The sequence below is a fragment of the Dasypus novemcinctus genome, chromosome 9 (assembly GCF_030445035.2).
Source record: "Dasypus novemcinctus isolate mDasNov1 chromosome 9, mDasNov1.1.hap2, whole genome shotgun sequence".
In the NCBI taxonomy this organism is placed as follows: Eukaryota; Metazoa; Chordata; class Mammalia; order Cingulata; family Dasypodidae; genus Dasypus; species Dasypus novemcinctus.
In genome coordinates, this window is record NC_080681.1 from 91,898,921 (window position 1) to 91,918,182 (window position 19,262).

At 36.3% G+C, this 19,262-nt stretch overlaps 1 protein-coding gene across 4 annotated transcripts in view; it reads right to left on the minus strand.

The window, feature by feature from the left end:
- CCDC30 (coiled-coil domain containing 30) overlaps positions 1 to 19,262 on the minus strand; it is a 283,097-nt gene that overhangs the window by 218,097 nt on the left and 45,738 nt on the right. For all 4 annotated transcript variants that reach the window (XM_058303777.2, XM_058303779.2, XM_058303778.2 and 1 more), the window contains 2 exons: positions 15,831 to 16,009; positions 7,099 to 7,252 (listed from right to left, as the gene is read on the minus strand). In XM_058303777.2, coding sequence (XP_058159760.1) covers positions 7,099 to 7,252; positions 15,831 to 15,983 — 307 coding nt within the window. In that variant the 5' untranslated portion in view covers positions 15,984 to 16,009. The remainder of the gene's footprint in view (positions 1 to 7,098; positions 7,253 to 15,830; positions 16,010 to 19,262) is intronic.

Genomic DNA, 19,262 nt, shown 5'->3' on the forward strand with positions numbered 1-19,262 from the left:
CCCCTCTCTCCCCCCCTCCCCTCTCTCTCCCCCTCTCTCTCCCCTCCTCTCCCCCCTCCCCCCTCTCCCCCGCTCTCTCTCTCCCCTCCTCTCCCCCCTCCCCCCCTCTCCCCCCCTCTCTCTCCCCCCCTCTCTATTTTTATCCCATTTATAAAGGACTCCAGTAAGAGGATTAAGACCCACCCTGGAAAAATGTTCCACAACATTGAAAGGTGTTGGTGGTGGGGTGATATAAGGGAATCTTGTATGTTAGGCATGATTGCGCTGCAAACTCACAACTTCTCTAATAAAAAAAAGAAAGGAAAAATACATGCCCTGGGCCACGTCTTAACTGAAGTAACCTAATAAAAAAATTCTACTTATAATAGGTTTACATACACAGGAATGGATTAGCTTAAAAACATGCATTTCTGAAGGTATATACAGTTTCAAATCTCCACAAGAACTTAACAAACCAATCACATTTAAAGAGATTGAATCAGTCTTCATCTCCCAATGAAGAAAAGTCCAGGACTAGACGACTTCGCAGGTGAATTCTATAAAGCATTTCAAGAAGAATTAACACCAGTCCTGTTTAAACTCTTCCAAAAAACTGAAGAGGGGGAAAATTACCCAATACATTTTATGAAGCCAACACTACCCTAATACCAAAACCAGATAAAGATGCTACAGGAAAACTAGAGACCAATCTCTCTAATGAACATAGATGCAAAAATTCTAAACACAATACCTGCAAGTAGAATTGAACAGCCTAGCAAAGACTTATATGTTGTGACCAAATAGGGTTTACTCCTGTTATGCACCAGTGGTTCAACAAAAGAAAATTAATGTAATACACCACATTAACAAATTGAAGGAAAAAAAACCACGATTATTTCAATCAATGTAAAAAGGCAATTGACAAAACCCAGCATCCTTTCTTGAAAAAAACCCTTCAAAAGATAGGAATAGAAGGAAAATTCCTCAAAATGATAAAGAAGGCATATATGAAAAGCTCACAGCTAACACTGTACTGAATGGGGAAAGGTTGAAGGCTTTCCCTGTAAATCAGGAACAAGACAAGGATGCCTACTCACCATTGTTATTCAACATTGTATGAGAAGTTCTAGCTAGAGAAATTAGAAAAGAAAAATAAATAAAAGGCATCCAAATAGGAAAAGAAGATGTAAAACTCTTACTATTTGTAGATGACATGATCCTATATTTAGAAAATTCTGAAATGTCTACAACAAAGCTACTTGAGCTAATAAACAAGTTTGGCAAAGTTACAGGACACAAGATCAACATGCAAAAAGCAATAACATTTCTGTACACTAGTATTGAACAGTCTGAGGAGGAAAATAGGGGGAAAATGCCATTTATAATAAGAGCAAAAAGATTCAAATACCTAGGAACCAATTTACCCAAAGAAGTAGAAGACCCATATACAGAAAACTACTAAGGAATGCTAAAAGAAATTAAAAAAGATCTAAAAATGGAAAGACGTTCCATGTTCATGGATTGGAAGACTAAATATCATCACGATGTCAATCCTGCCAAAAATGATTCATAGATTCAAAGAATATCAATAAAAATTCCAACAGCTTACTTTACAGAAATAGAAAAGGCACTTACTAATTCATTTGGAAGGGAAAATGCACCCAAGTAGCCCAAAGCATTCTAAAAAAGAAGAGCAATGTGGGAGGAATTTCACTGTCTGATTCTGAAACATTACAAAGCTACAGTGGCCAAAACCGCATGATAAGGAAGTAGATGTGGCTCAAGTAGTTGGTCACCTGTATACTACTCAAGAGGTCCTGGGTTCAGTTCCTGATGCCACCTATAGAAGACAAGCAAGACAGCAAGCAGGTGCAATGGGCTGGGGTGGTAAGTTGACACAACAAGATGACTCAACAAGATGATGCAACAAGGAGACACAGGAAGAAACAATGAAAGACAACAAGCAGGGAATGCTTGCCACGTGAGGAGTGATAGGGCTCCTTCCTCCCACATGGGAGGTCCTAGGTTCAGTTCCCAGTGCCTCCTAAAAAAAAAAAGATAATGAGCAGACACAGCACAAAGAGAGCAGACAGCAAGTGCAAACAACAAGGAAAGAAATAAAAAAATAAATCTTAAAAAAAACAAACCAGCATGGTATTGGCATAAAGATAGACACATTGATCATTGGAAGAGAAATGAAAATACACAAGTAAACCCACATCTCTATGGCCACTTGATTTTTTTAAAAGATTTATTTATTTATTTACTTCCCTCCCCTTCCCTCCCCCCCCCCCCCCCCGGTTGTCTGTTCTCTATTTGCTGCGTCTTCTTTGTCCACTTCTGTTGTTGTCAGCGGCACGGAAATCTGGGTTTCTTTTTGTTGCGTCATCTTGCTGCGTTATCTCTCGTGTGTGCAGTGCCATTCCTGGGCAGGCTGCACTTTCTTTCTCGCTGGGCAGCTCTCCTTATAGGGTGCACTCCTTGCGCATGGGGCTCCACTATGTGGGAGACACCCCTGCATGGCACAGCACTCCTTGCGTGCATCAGTACTATGCATGGGCCAGCTCCACACGGGTCAAGGAGGCCCAGGGTTTGAACTGCAGACCTCCCATAGGCCACTTGATTTTTGACAAACCAATCAAAGCCATGTTAACCGGACAAAACAGACTCTTAAACAAATGGTGTTAGGAGAATCAAAAGAATGAAAGAGGACCCTATTTCACTTCCTATACAAAAATAAATTCAAAATGGATAAACGACCTAAATGTAAAAGCCAGACCCAAAGAACTTTCAGAAGAAAATGTAGGCAAACATCCGAAAGACCTTGTGGTAGGTGGTAGTCTCTTGGATCTTACACCCAAAGCATGAGCAACGAAACAAAAAAATGGTTAAATGGAACCTTCTCACTTTTGCAGTTCAAAGGACTTTGTCAAAAGGGTAAAAAGGGAGCCAACTCAATGGAAGAAAATATTTGGAAATCACATATCTGATAACAGTTTATATCCATGATATATGGGGAGATGCTACAACTCAACAATAAAAAGAGAAATGACCCAATTGAAAAATAGGCAAAAGATTTGATAGACAATTGTCCAAAGAAGAAATACAAATGGCAAAAAAAAAAGATGAAAAAATGTTCAACATCACTAGCTATTAGGGAAATGCAAATCAAAACTACAACGACATATCATCTCACACCTATTACAGTGGCCACTATTAAAAAGTCAGAAAACTACAAGTGCTAGAGAGGATGTGGAGAGATAGGAACATTTATTCACTGTTGGTGGGAATGCAGAATGGAACAGCCACTGTGGAGGACTGTTAGGCAGTTCCTAAGGAAGTTGAATATAGACTTGCCACATGGCCCAATCATACCACTATTAGGTATATACCCAGAACTGAGAACAGAGACACAAAGAGACATCTGCACACTGATGTTCATAGCAGCACGTATATTGCTAAAAAGAAAGATAAAAAATGTAACATAGAACTATAAACTGTATAGCATTGTAAAACCACATGTGAATTATGGATGGGAAAAATAGCATACATAAAGACTGTTTTTCTTTGAAATTGAGCAAATGTTAATTTTATAAGATGTTAACATCAGACAAAAAAATTATGCTAGGTCAAAGAAATCAGACACAATGTAGTGCATATTGTATGATTCAATTCATATAAAATGTAAATAGAAATCAATTTATAAAGATGAAGCTATATTAGTGGTTATGTAGGACTGGGGAAGGACTGCTAGAGTGTGTGGAGTTTTTCTCTTTGGAGTAATGAAATTGTTCTAAAAATTTTTTTGTGGTGATGAATGTACAAGACTGTGATTATATTATACTAAAAGCCATTGATTATACACTTTGGATAGATAGTATGGTATATGAATATATTTCAATAAAACTGCTTAATAAATAAATAATTGTGCAAGAATAGCCAGAAATAGCAGCTGTGTACAGCAAGGGAAGCATAGAGAGATCAAGGGTGAAGAATTTTCTTTTCAGTTTGTTTATTATTATTATTGAAATAATAAAAATGCTCTAATGATGATTGAGGTGATGAATGCACAATTATGTGATTATACCAAATACGATCGATTGTATACTTTGGATGAATTGTATGTTTTATTAATATGTATCAATAAAATTGATTTGTTAAAAAATATTTTATTGAAATAAAGTTTTAAATTTTGACTAACATCAGTTTATTATTTTTTCTTTTATTGCTTGTGCATTTGGTGCCATATCTAAGATATTATTGCCTAACCCAAGATCACAAAGATTTAGTCTTAGGAATTTTATAGTGTTAGCTCTTACTTGTAGTTTTGTGATCCATTTTTAATTAATTTTTGAATAGGAGTTTGTGTTATTTTGAAGCAAATTCTATTTACCATTCATCTGTAAATATTTCAATATATATTTCTAGGAAATAAGGACTCTTTTTAACATTAATACCATTAGCATATGATTAAGTACATTTAACAATAATTCTTTAATGTAAGTATCCAACAAGTGTTCAAGTTTCCAGTTGTCCCATAAATGATAAATACTTGCTTGAATCAGGATCCAGAAGACCCACATATTATAATCGGCTAAAAAGTCTCTTAAATCTTTTTTTTTTTTTTTTTTTTTTTATTTATTTTTTTTTTAATTTTTTTATTTTTTATTGACTTTGTAATAATATTACATTAAAAATATATATGTGAGGTCCCATTCAACCCCACCCCCCCACCCCCCCTCTCCCCCCCCCCAACAACACTCGTTCCCATCATCATGACACATCCATTGGATTTGGTAAGTACATCTTTGGGCACCTCTGCACCTCATATACATTGGTTCACATCATGGCCCATACTCTCTATTCCATCATGTAGGCCCTGTGAGGATTTACAATGTCCGGTGATTACCTCTGAAGCACCATCCAGGGCAGCTCCATGTCCCGAAGACGCCTCCACCTCTCATCTCTTCCTGCCTTTCCCCATACCCTTTGTCCATTATGTCCACTTTTCCCAATCCAATGCCACCTCTTCTATGTGGACACTGGATTGGTTGTGTCCATTGCACCTTTATGTCAAGAGGAGGCTCAGATTCCACCTAGATGCTGGATGCAATCCTCCCATTTTCAGTTGTAATCACTCTAGGCTCCATGGTGTGGTGGTTGTCCTTCTTCACCTCCATCTTAGCTGAGTGTGGTAAGTCCAATAAATCAGATTGTAGGTGCTGGAGTCTGTTGAGGCTCAGGATCTGGCTATCACATTGTCAGTCCAGAGATTCAAATCCCCTAAATATATCTTAAACCCCAACATTAACTGCACCTCCAGCACATTAGCATGAAAGTCTTATGAAGGGAGATCCCATCTGAGTCCAGATTCATCACACATAAACACCATTTCCAAAGAGGGGCCATCTGCCCTGGTAGTTAACCCCATCGGCCATGACCATAACTCCCATGGGTCTCTTTAGCCCTCAAAGGAACCAATATCTGGGGGTTGTATCTGCTTTATCTGTCTCTCTGACTCTGCTCAGTTGTGCATGAGGGCAAACCTTCTGCCAGCCTCCAGACTCTTTTTTAGAAACTCGTAGCCATATAAACTCATTTCTCCTTTCCATTTCCCCCTTACTTTAGGTCAAACAGCATTTTAAAGTCATGGTATTTTATGTAGACATGGATATTCTGCTGATCCGCATTGAACCTTCCGTATAAGGTCCTTTTCCAGTTGCATCATCAGTTGGTAGTTGATAGTGGTCCCTCGTTGCCAGGGAGGCTCATCCCCGGGTGTCATGTCCCACGCTGGGGGGAAGGCATTGCATTTACATGCTGAGTTTGGCTTCGAGACTGGCCACATTTGAGTAAGTCTCTTAAATCTTGTAAAATTCTTTTTTTTTTGTAATTTACTTATTGCAGAATTCTCTAAATATTTGAAATGAATTCTTTATTATTCTTAAAAAACCTTTTTATTGCCCCAAATTTTTCATTTTCAATTTTACATTTAGATATAGATATAGAGTGCTAGGGAATAATCTTTAAAAAGCCCTTAATTAAAAAAAAAAAGTAATTTTGTTGAAAGAAGTAAATTAATACTTGAGAAAAAAACTGTCAGGTAACACATATACCTACAAATAAATTCTGGCTATAAATTGCTGACTTAGGAGGTTATACTTAGGGTACACATTGATACTAGACATGACATTCAAAAAGGACTTGCTAATTCAATTGCTTCCTGACAGTCCCCAGTATACTAACCATGGAGATTTCTTTCAGTTAATAGTTTAGGATCACAGAGACCAAGCAACTTTTGATGGAATAGGGTACCATGTGATAGTGTTCTGTTGTACTCTAGATGTAATTAAGAATAATGGGTATCTTGTTTTTCCCTTCTCCTTCTGTGTTATAAATGACAGGCTTCTTGCAAAATCACGTGGCAAAAAAAATTTTTAAGTTAGGTTTACTGAGGTATAATGTACAGTACAATTCACCCTTTAAAGTATAGAGTTTGATGAAATTTAGCAAATATAAATTTGTGTATCCACTGACCCAATCAGAATATAGAATATAGACATCACTCAAAAAAGTTCCTTGTATCTGCTGTTTAACATGCATTAACAAAATCTAAACTGTCTGATGTTCTTTATTTTTGACTCCACAATCAGTTCGGCATAACTGTTTTGTATAGTCTATACTTCTTAGCTATGATTCTAAAGCAACCTATAAACTGCATCTGAAAAAAAAATCAGTCTAATTTATCATCACAAGTTGTAAATAAAGAAATAAGATACTTAAATTTTTTTTTAACTTTAAAATTCTAGATGGAGCAAAAATCTAAATAAAAACATTAAAAGATCATTACACTAGAAAACAGATGAGGCTCAAGCGATTGGGTTATGGCCTACCATATGGGAGACCGGGGGTTGGATTCCCAGGGCCTAATGGTGAAGACAAGCTGGACCACGCCTCCGCAGAGAACTGATGGCCCATGCACCACGGAGAGCTCAGAGCAGAGAGCAAGCACAAACAAGGCAGGGGAGAATAAATAAAATAAAGGAAAAATAATAAATAAATCTTTTTTTAAAAAAATCATTATACCATGAGGATGTAATATTTGTAACCACGGCTTACCTAATTTACTCTGCTCTTTCTCCTTCACTTTTAATTCATCAGTAAGTCTTCGAATCTCTTCATGGGCTATCCCTAATGACTTTGCTGCTTGCTCCATATCTCTCTCTAAGTAGTTCTGTGATGTCTTATCTTTTTCCAGGTGTTCATTAAGGGACTGAAATAAAACAACTGTTAGTAATCAAACAAAAAATTAGTTACTCTTATAACATTGTGTTATTTCCAGTAAATGTTGGAAAGCCAATAAAGAAAGGTAGTAAAATAGAATATTTCATTCATATGCATTTCTTTGGTGATGTAGGATTGTTTTTGACCTATAAACATATATTTTAACATGGTCCAACAATATAGCTAAAAGATTATGAATATTTTATTATTTAAAAATAGGAATTTAAGCATAAAAATGAATATCATATGGCAAAAAAGAGAGAAAATACTCATTTATATGTACATGAAATGAAGTTTATAAAGATGCTTTCTCAGAATATTTAATTTCAAGGTAGGCAAGCATTTACTAAACAAGGCTCAAACCATATTTGGAACCCTTCTGCAATTATTTTCAAAGGTATTTTAGAAAAAGTAAGTAGGAAATTCTGTCTCAATTATATTTTGTTCTTGATCCTTGAAAGAGTTATAACTTTGTATAAATATAAACATACAAATTTTCTAAAAGCTAAGAAAACAACAAAAATACCTATAACAAAACCACTTTTGGCATACTGGTATATTTTCTTGCAGTATTTTTTATAAACACATACATTTTTTTAAAAATAGCCACAACCCCATTCTATATATAAGTTTCTGTCTGGATTTTTCGTTTAACATTACATCAGGAATGTTTTTCTTCATATGTGTTCAGATTTTGTAATGATAATTGTTAAAGTCTATGTAATGCTCCAGACAGGTGTTACATAATTTACATAATAATTTAAACATTTGGGTAGTTTCAAATTTTTTTTTAAAGATTTATTTATTTCTCCCCCCTCCCTCCACTGTCTTCTCTCTGTGTTCATTCACTGTGCGTTCTTCTGTGTCTGCTTGTATTCTCATTAGGAGGCTCCAGGAACCAAACCTGGGATATTCTGGAGTAGGAGAGAGGTGATTACTCTCTTGCACCACCTCAGCTCCCTGGACTGCTGCATCCCTTACTGTCCCTCCTCTGTGTTTCTTTTTGTTGCATCTCCTTGCTGTGTCAGCTCTCCGCGTGGGCCAGCACTCCTTGCACGGGGCAGCACTCTGCATGGGCCAGCTCACCACATGGGTCAGCTTGCCTTTCACCAGGAGTCCCTGGGTTATGAACCCTGGAAACTCCTGTATGGAGGGAGCCCAATTCCTTGAGCCACATCCACTTCCCAGGAGTTTCCAATTTTTGCATTGTAAATAATACTGTGATATTCAGTTTTATCCATAAATATTTTTCCTTGCCTTGGATTACTTCCAGTGATTAAGCTTCCAGGACATAAATGTTGTTGTGCCTAATAATTCACTTTATTTACCAAATTTAGCTCTTAATAACATTTCCCCAGATCAAAACTTTAAATTTCATGAAGAGAATTGATGATATTGAAAATAATATGCTAGCGATTCTAAAGGACTCCTCAAAAGTGGCATTCCAAACATATTGGGACAGAAGTATGTACTATCCCAAAGTGAACTCTCAAAGGATATACTGCTTTGTTTAAATTTTGATATATTCAATTATAAAATCAGCTATCATGTTAAATGGATGATTTTTCCTTTTTCCCAAATTTCTCTGACAGTTATGCACAATTTGATAACTTTACAGCATGAATCTATGCATTTCAATATATTAAAACAAAATATTTTCAAAGTAAAAGCTGGGCTGTAATTAGTAACTATTATTTTAATAAAAGGTTTTATATATATGTATATATATGTGTGTGTACATGTATGTATGTATTTTTTAATAGGCAAAGGACTTCAACAGACATTTCTCCAGAAAAGATATACAAATGAAAAGACACTCAACATCATCAACCAACAGGAAAGTGCAAATCAAAACCACAAAGATATACCACTCCACACCCGCAAGGATGGCTACTATTTGGTACCAGGGCCAGGACTGAACCCTAGACCTCATATGCGGGAAGCCAGCACTCAACCACTGAGCCACATTGGCTCCCCTGGGCTGGTTTTTTTGTTTGTATGCTTATTGTTTGGTTTTTTGTTTTTAGGAGGTACTGGAGACCATACCCAGGACCTCCCATGTGGGAAGCGGGTGCTCAACCTCTTGAGACATCTGCTCCCATGGTTACTATTTTTAAAATGGAAAATAACAAGTGCTGGTGAGGATGAGGAACTCTAGCGCATTGCTGGTGTGAATGTAAAATGACTAAGTCACCATGGAAAGTGATATGGCTTTCATTAAAAAGTCAAACACAGAACTACCATTTGACCCAGCAACCCCACATCCAAATATATACCCAAAGAAAGTGAAAACAGGGTCACAAATATTTGTATACCAATGTCCTCAGCAATAGCATTCACAATAGCCCAAAGATAGAAACAACCCAAGTGTCCATCAACAAAAAAATGGCCCAAGAAAACGTGGTAAGTACACACAGTGGAACACTACTCAGCCACAAGAAAATAGCCCAAATCAATGCAGAATGGATAAAATGTCATATATTCAAATACAGCAAAGACTAGCTGATTAAAAAGTGACTCTTACAAACATAATACTTTACAGAAAAGGCAAGTCCAAAAGTTGATTCCTTTTACATAATGTTAAAAAATAGACAAAATTAAACTACTGCATGTCATTTTGGGATGAATACCTTTGTGGAGAGAAAAGAGATTGTGATCAGAAAGGGATTTTACAAAGGAGGCTTCTAGGGTGTGGGTAATGTACACTTGACAGGTGTTTTCTCTGTAACTATCTGTTCAACAGAACTCTGAAATTTATCACTTTTCTACAGACGTTGTATTTCACAATAAAAATGTTTTTAAAAATTGTTGATTATTATTAGCATGGTAATGAGAACAGAGTCCTCCAGGACAATAAGTCAGAATTTCTGGTTAAATCGTTCTCTTACATAGGTATATAAGTATATTCAAATACATTAGAAAAGAACCTACATGCATGTGGTGCCAACTGCTAAAAATTTTGCATAGAACTAGAAGGGAACAGTGTCTTTGACTTTTCAGGTAATTTTGTGTGTCAAGATACAGTTAATTCATTGGTATTCAGGACCTACTCCTGAAGAAACTCTTCTACAGAAGCTGGCACCACACCGCGGTGCCAGGTTCACCATCTCTGGGTTGAGCGGGGCAGGCCCAGGGCCCAGCAGCATGGCCCCTATGAACCCGGTGGCTCCATCCCCAGCAGCCCAGGTGGGACGCATGATCCACGGTTGTGCCACTATACATATATAAATATTTTAACCTCACTTAGAGTTTTTAAGATAACTGCACAAGTTCTTGATCTTTCTTGATACTCTTTTTTGTGAAGCTGGTGGACTTGTTCAAATTTCTCCTTAACAAATATCAAGAGATAAATGAAACTTAGATCAATCTGTCTTCATGAATAAAAAAATCATTTAAATCCAAAAAACAATAACCAATTTATACTAGAAAAAGAGGGAGCATAGTCCAAACCAATTATTGAGATTAAATCATGCATTCTCAACAGTGTGATATTGCTGGCAGGGGGATGAAAATTGTTCTTGAGGGACAAAAAAAAAAGGTTACTTTTTAATATACAAAGCACAAGTATGCATACAGTACATAAACAGATATATAGTATATCTACGGTATTAAAATTTCATGGGGGGGCAATTAGAAAAAAAATATATAAACATTTCTCTAGGTGGGTAATAATGAAAAAAAAAAACTAAATGGTACTAGATTGAACTAACCTTGATATATTAAAGCCTGACAAAGATTATACAAGAAAGAAAAATCACTGGAAATTTCACATATATGTATGAAAATTCTAAACAATGTTTTATTACATCTAATCTGGTAATATTTAGGAAGGATAATATGTCATGAACAAATTGCATTTATCCTAGGAATGCAAGGTAAGATTAACTTTAGAAAAATTAATCAATATATTCTCATACCCACAGATTAAAGGGGACAAGCTATTTCATTATTTCAATGGCTACAGAAAAAGCATTTCAAAAAATTCAACACAGATTCCTAATAAAAGAATTCTTAATGAACTAGGAATAAAATCCAAATTGGATTTTTTAATCCACTAAAGGTATATTTAAAAAAAATAATAACTTTCAACAAATCTGATACTTAGTGAATTGTTAAGTGTTTCCTCTCTGATATCAACAAAACAAGGATGTCTGTTATTCAGCATAATACTGGAAATCTTAGCCAGCACAGTAAGGCAAAAAAAAAGGTTTAAAAGAATAAGGATTCAAAAGGAAGAAAGAGAACTATCACTATTCTCAGATGATAGGGTTTTGCATATAAACATTTTTAAGTCTTCAAATTATTAAAACAGATGAGATATTTTAGTAAGATTACTAGATATAAGGTCAGTATACAAGTATACAAAAATGATTGTGTTTTTAAATACCAACAATAGGTAATTAGAAAATTTTAAAAATTCAAAGATAGCATTTTCTACTAATAGCATCCAAAAATACAAAGTACTTAGGAATAAATCTAACAAAAATGTTCAAAAGCTTTGTGGGGAAAATTATAAACATAGATAGATAGATGACCTTGCTTGTTAATGAACAAGCACTAACAAAAGAGGAAATCCAAATGGCCAATAACCATACTAACTTCATCAGTAGTCAGGGAAATGCTAATCAAAACCAACATGGGATACCACTATGCGCCCAACAGTTTAGCAAAAAATTAAAAGTCCGACAATATCAAGTATTGATGAAGAGCAATGGGAATTCTCATACATTACTAATGCAAGTATAAAATGGTAGAACTACTTAGGATATTCTGATATTGTCTGGTAAAGCTGAAGATCTACATATTCTGTGATTCCCTAAATCTACTCCAAGGTATATACTCTCTACAAATGCAAGCATTAGGATACATACATAAGAATAGTCATATCAGCACAAAAGATATAATATGTTCATAATAGATTCAAACTGGAAATAGTCCAAATAAAAATATAGAATGGATAAAGTGTCATATATTCATATATAGCAAAGACTAGCTGATTAAAAAGTGACACGTCTCATGCCCAAAACAAGGAGTATCTACAACTGCAGGCAAAATAATGTCTTCCCTCTGCCACATAATATCTAAGTCCCTTCTTAGCCTGAAGTAGTCAGAGCCAACATCGTCCCAAATCCCTCAAGATTGATGAATGAACAAATATAAGGGGAGAGCGCAACGCAACCACAGATCATAGCAAATTTAATGTTATTGTAGTTATTATCTTGTATTAATGGAATAACTTTTAACATGATACAAAGATAGTGGTTGCCAGGGGCTCAGAGGGGAAGGGGAAGGATGAGTAGGTGGAACACAAGGCATTTTTAGGGCAGTAAAACTGTTCTGATTGATACTGTAATGACAGATAGATGACACTATTCATTTGTCAACATCTATAAAACTGAACATCACAAAGTTTAAGCCATAATGTAAACTATAGGCTTTGGTGAATAGCAATGCTTCAATATTGGTTCATCAGTTCTAACAAATGTATTACACTAAGGTAAGATGCTAAGAATACGGGAAACTATGTGTATCTGGGAAGAAGCTATATGGGAACTCTCTGTACTTTATGTGTAATTTTTGTTTAAATCTAAAACTTCTCTAAAAATAAAAAAAAAACATTTAAAAAGACTAAGCAGACGTACGTGTACTGACATGGATAGTGAAAATAAGATACTGGACATGAGTTAAAAAGTAAATAGCCTCCCTGGAGGAAAAAAAAAAACATACAGATGGTATAGTAAACTGTAATTTTCTCCAGGCTTTACACTTTTTCCAACAATAACATCACCAGACACCATTTATGTGCTTCATGTGACCCTAGCAAAAACAGTTATAAAATGACTTTTTCTGAAACCTTTATTTTGCCCCTCATTTTCCCACCTCTTCGCAGCATGCTACTTTCATTTTCCAGCTTGTCATCACTGGAGATCCTCTCCTGTCCCCAAGTCCCTAAAAGCTTATGTCTGACTCAGTGCCGAGTGAGTTCTTTGGTCTTGCAGCCACCCTGACTTGTCCCCTCCAGGAGCTGGGTTGGTACAGTAGGATATGAGAATTCCAGTTGCTCCACAGCTTCACCAACACTTGGTATTGTTAGCCTTTTAAATTTTATCCATTCCCATGCACTTGTAATGGTATCTCACCATGGTTTTTAGTTTGCATTTCTTTAATGACTAATGAAGTTGAGCAACTTTTCATTTCATGTGCTTATTTTCTATCCATATATCTTCTTTGGTAATAATCTGTTTAAATATTAGCCCATTTTTTAACTGGGTTGCTGTCTTATTATTATTGAGTTGTACATGTTATTTGTATATTTTAGATAGAAAGCTTTCATTGGATATATATGGAAAATATGGTCTCCCAGTCTGTGTAACAGTGTATTTTGAAGAGCAAAGGTTTTGAGATTTTATGAAGTCCAATTTTTGGCTTTTATACTTTGTACTTTTTGTGTCTTATAAAAGTTGTGCTGTCAAACACAAGGTAAGGTCACATAGATCTTCTATAAGTTTTATCTCTTACATTCAATAACATTTTCTGAGTTAATTTTCGTATATGGTGTAAGATAAGGGTTGAGGAGCTGAGGAGGTTTTTGTTTGTTTGTTTGTTGCATATTTCTATCCAATTGCACCAGCATCCTTTTTGCATTGATTTGCTTTGGCACCCTTGTCAAAAAGCTATCGACTTTATATATGTAGGCCTATTTCTGGACTCTATTCTGTTCCAATGATCTATGTCTATGTATCCATCTTTAAGACTATATTACACTTTCTTGATTATTGTAGCTTTATATTAAGTCTTGAGATGAGGCGGTGTGAATCCTCCAACTCCAACTAGTTGTTTGATTATTCCAGGCTATTCTATGTCTTCTGCATTTTCTTATCAATTTTAGAATCAATTTCTACCAAAAGAAAGTGACCCACCTGATTACTTTATGCTCAGACTAATTATAATTAGCACAGGCAAAATATTACTAGGTAGGCACCACAAATTTTATGGGTTACATTTCATAATAACAAAAATACCTTTGGAATATCTGTTTTAATTTTTTCTGTTTATCAGTAGAAACACTATGCCCTAACAGTAACTGGGTAGATGGCTTTAGAGTCATCCAAAACTTCGACCCTAGCACAAACAATTTGTTTAATAGATTCCATCTCCTATATAACTCTTTTGCACATCTTCCCTTCTCCAATTACCCTCTGGGTTTTGGTTTTGGTTCTCATTCTTTGATAAATTACTGCAAAACTTCCCCTTTGTGTCCCTTGTTTCAAATCTGGCCCCTATTCAATCCATCCCTCCACGACTGCTAAAGTGATTTTTCTAAAACACGAATCAGATCATGTTACTCTTCTCTTAAAATCATTTAGTGACTTCCAAACATTCTATAATAATGTCAACCATTCATTCATTCAAAATATTTTTACACCTCTAGTATGGTCCAGGAACCATATTGGGTGCTGAGTCCAAATTCCTTAACTTAGCATAGACAGTATTACTATGATGTGGTTCCTGAAAATATCTCCAGCCTCATTTCCCAGTATATGCTTACATGAACCAGCATGTATCATACATTTTGTGTCCTCTGCCATGAATGCCTTTCCCTGTTTCTTCACCTAGATTTCAAAACACTATTTACATTATCTCTTTCTGGAAACCCTTTTTGATCGCCCTACCTATCCTGTCTGACTTAGCTCCTCCTCTTAACTTTCCACAATGAACTAAAACCACTGGCTTATTTCTTTCCTCTATTAGCTTGGAAGTTTCTTCCAAGTCCAGATCATGGATAGTTTACCTTGTTTTCTCATTCACAAACACAAAGCCTGGCAAATGGTAAGTTTTCAGTAAGTGCCAAGTACGTTCTAAAGCTTTATATACATTAAGTTATTTTATTTTCATGATCATCTTGTGTAATAATTGAATTAATCACAGATTTTATAGATGAGGAAATTGAGGCTCAAGTCAAATTAAGAGCGTTAACTAACCTACTGAAGGTCACACTAGGGAAGTAGACTTGGCCCCATGGATAGGGCTTCTGCCTACCACATGGGAGGTCTGCAGTTCAAACCCCAGGCCTCTTTGACCCATGTGGAGCTGGCCCATGTGCAGTGCTGATGCGTGCAAGGAGTGCTGTGCCACGCAGGGGTGTCCCCCACGTAGGGAAGCCCCACCCTCAAGGAGTGCACCCCATAAGGAGAGCCGCCCAGCGCGAAAGAAGGTGCAGCCTGCCCAGGAATGGTGCTGCACACATGGAGGACTGACACAAGATGATGCAACAAAAAGAAACACAGATTTCCCAGTGCCACTGATAAGGATAGAAGCGGTCACAGAATACACAGCGAATGGACAGAGAGAGCAGACAACTGGGGGGAGGGGGAGGGGAAGGGGAGAGAAATAAATACAAAATAAAATAAATAAAAAATGTCATACTACAAAGTGACAGAAGTCTACCTAATCCAGAGCCTGCAGTCTTAAGAACTATTAAAACTAGCTTCCTGATGTTTTCACAAATGAATGCATTTTTAAACTGGGCTGCTTCCTATTCAATGATGTAGTTAATTTTGGAATACCTGTAGGTTATTGCTCACACATCGTGTTGACTCTGACTTGGAGTCCATAAGTTCCAGTTTCCCCAAGAGTGTACTTCTCTCCACCAATAAGTATGCAGTTTGTTCACTGGAACTACTCAGAGCTATTTCAGACAAGCCTTCTAGATATAACATTTCTTCAATCTTCTTTAGTTGGGGTTCTGTTAGGAAGAAATTAAAGAAACAAAATTGTTAAATGAAATGAAGGCAAATAGTTGTTATTAGAAGATATTGAATGAGTAATTAATTAGACAACAAATTAATTTTTTAAAATATCATACTGATACTACCATTTTTCTTTCTACCTCTCCCAGGAGTTTGCAAACTTCTGGAAAAAATAACAAAAAAGTAGGGGAGAAACAATCTCAGAAGCAGTAAGTATTCGCACTGCTGTTTAACTTTAAAATTTACATGTAATTAGGGGTACAGGGGTCCTTTTTGAAAATGTTATTAGGGACCCAAATTTGAGTTTATATAAGGCCACAAATTTGCTGCTGTTGTTTTATTAAGCATTTACTATGAACACCTATTATGATAAGTATTTGAGACACATTATCCCATTTAATCCTTACAACAACCCTATGCAATAAGGACCAAGAAGTCAAATAACTTCTCCAAAGTCACTCAATTAATGCTGCCAGAATTCTTGGTGATTTCAATATTCAAATAAATGATTATGCCAGTACCCTGGCTTTTCAGTCCTTTCACCAGCTAACTTCCAAGTCTTCTACCTCACCTCAACCACCCAACTCTATAGTAATTCCTTAGATCTTGTCATTAGCAATAATTGTAGCCTCTCCCCTGTCTCAGTTTCACACATTCTGCTTTCCATTCACCACTGCCTATTTTTCTCTGTACCTCAATTTCAACAAGTGTTTGACCATTCTGGAACATCTAATTCCATTGACGTTAACTTTTCAATACTGCTTATCCCCCTCCTGTTTTCATTCACCTTCTTACCCAGCTTAGATTCTATGGTCCATTATTACAATCCTTCCCTTGCAAATTTTCACAACTTCTTTGCCCCTCTCTCCTTCCATTATACTTGGCTGGCAAAACTCCAACATGTATAAATCCAATTCTCCACCTCTTCTGCATCTCACTCCAGAAGATGAATGTGGCTGTAGAAAACTGCACAACCAGTGCTGACTGGGTTCACTTTGAATTCATGTCCACTAACCTCAAGTGAGTGCTTTATTGCTGCCCAGCAATCCTTCTACATTTCTCTGGTCACCCCTTTATCTCTCATTCTCTAAAGATGTAGACCATTATTTTATTCCTTCTCTCTACTCAAGCATCCAACACATTCTTCCCTACTTTAGCTGATTACCCTGTTTCTTATTTTGAGGAAAAAAAATAATACTCAGGAGAGAGCTTCCTCAAGCTCCCCTTACCAAATTTACCAAGTCCAGCATATTCTTCCCTCTTGTGAGAGTTCAAAAATTATCCTTGCTCCTTAAGTGAGCCCTTCCCACTTTGCACTGGATGCCATTCCCTCTTATCCCAAAGACAACACTCCTGCCTCATCAAGCTTTCTTCCCAAATAGAGCAGTAGAGCATTGCAGTCATCACAGAAACTTGCAGTAATATCTCTCATTTTGGAAAAAACCAAAACAAACAAATAAACAAAAAATTTCCCTCAACCTCAAGTTCTGCTCCAGCTTCTGCATCATCTCTTCATTCCCCTTTATAGCAAAACTTCAAGAAAGGATCAAATATACGCATTGTTTCCTTTCCTTCTCATACCATACTTTCTTGAATTCACTTGTCAGGCTTTCACATTCACCACTTCCCAGAAACAGCCCATGTCAAAATCACCAATGACCAAGTCACCAATGACCCCACCCGACAACAGCAGAATACACATTCTTCTCAAAAGCACATAGAATATTCCCCAGAATTGACCATACATTAGGCCATGAGATAAGTTTGAATAAATTTTAAAAGACTGAAATCATACGAAGTACCTTTTCTGACTACAATAGGATGAAAGCAGAAATTAAGAGAACCGGAAAACTCACAAATAGTAGAAATTAAACAAGACACTCCTGAACAACTAAGGGATAAAAGAAGAAATTATAAAGAAACTTAGTAAATACATTGAGACAAAATAAAACAAAAAGATATGTCAAACTTATGGGATGCCCTAAAAGCAGTGCTTAGAGGGAAAGTTATAAACACCTATATTAAAAAAAAAAAGTAAATAGTTAAAATTAATAACCAAACTCTATACTTGAAAAGGAAGAGGAAATTAAACCCAAATCTAGAAGAAGGAAATAATGAAGATTAAAGCAAAGATAAACATAATAGAGAAAAATAAAACAAGGAAATTAATGAAACCAAAAGCTGTTTTTTTCAAAAGAGCAACAAAATTGATAAATCGTTAGTTAGATTGACTAGAGTAAAAGAGAGAGGCCTCAAATTACTAAAAAAAAAATGAAAGTGGTGACATTACTACCAACTTTACACAAATTTTTTAAAAAATTAGTGGGTCGAGTACATGATGGGTCACTGCAGCCTTGTGACAGGGAACTTTAGACTGAGATTTTTACATTTTTTAAAATTCTTTATTCTTTATTTTGTACTCTACATCTGGGTACCTTACTTGAAGAGGGCAGGCCACAGGGTGATTGATTGGTGAGCACTGGCAGCCTAAGATGTTGCTAGTAGCCTGAGAGAAAAGCTGTGGGGTTTTTTCCTTCTTATTTTCTTTATTTCTTTCATTTTTCCCTCTTCTTTTGCTTTTCTTTCATCCCACCTTCTCTTATTTGGTCTTCAATTTTTTCTTCTCATCTTTCCAGGCTTTTATTTTATTTTTTCCTGTTTCTTTTTTTTCTTCCACTTTTTAAATTCTTATTCCTTTTTATTTTTTATCATATTTTGCTCTTTTGTGGTTCCTTTTCCATCCTTTTAAAAATTCTTTTTCTCTTCTTCTTTCTTTCCTTTTTTATGGTCTTAATATTTTGGGGTGACAACAAAGACAACCACAAGAAGATAGAATAAGTGGAATCAATTGCCAAAGAGGACCCTTAACAAAACACAAAGTGAAATAAAACCCTAGAGTAAAAGAAACTAGCCAGGGAGGCGGGGCAAGATGGTGTCTGAGTGAATGCACCTTATAGTCCCTCCTGCAAAGAAGCAGCTGGGCAGCATTGGAAATTTTTCAGGACCAGGCTGTTCCGGGATTTTGCAGGGCAGGAGGTTTCTGGACATCGATTTGGTGGGATGGTGACAGAGAAGATTCGTGTAAAAGGTAGAATTTAGGCTCTCTTTCACGGAGATAGGGGCTGCAGCGGAGGATGCTTCCCCCTGGGGTGGGCAGCACAGCAGCAGCATTCCTGAAGGCTCTGCTGTGCTGGGGAATTCATAAGCCCTGAGAGGGCTATTCGAGGGCTTGCAGGGCAGGAGGTGTTT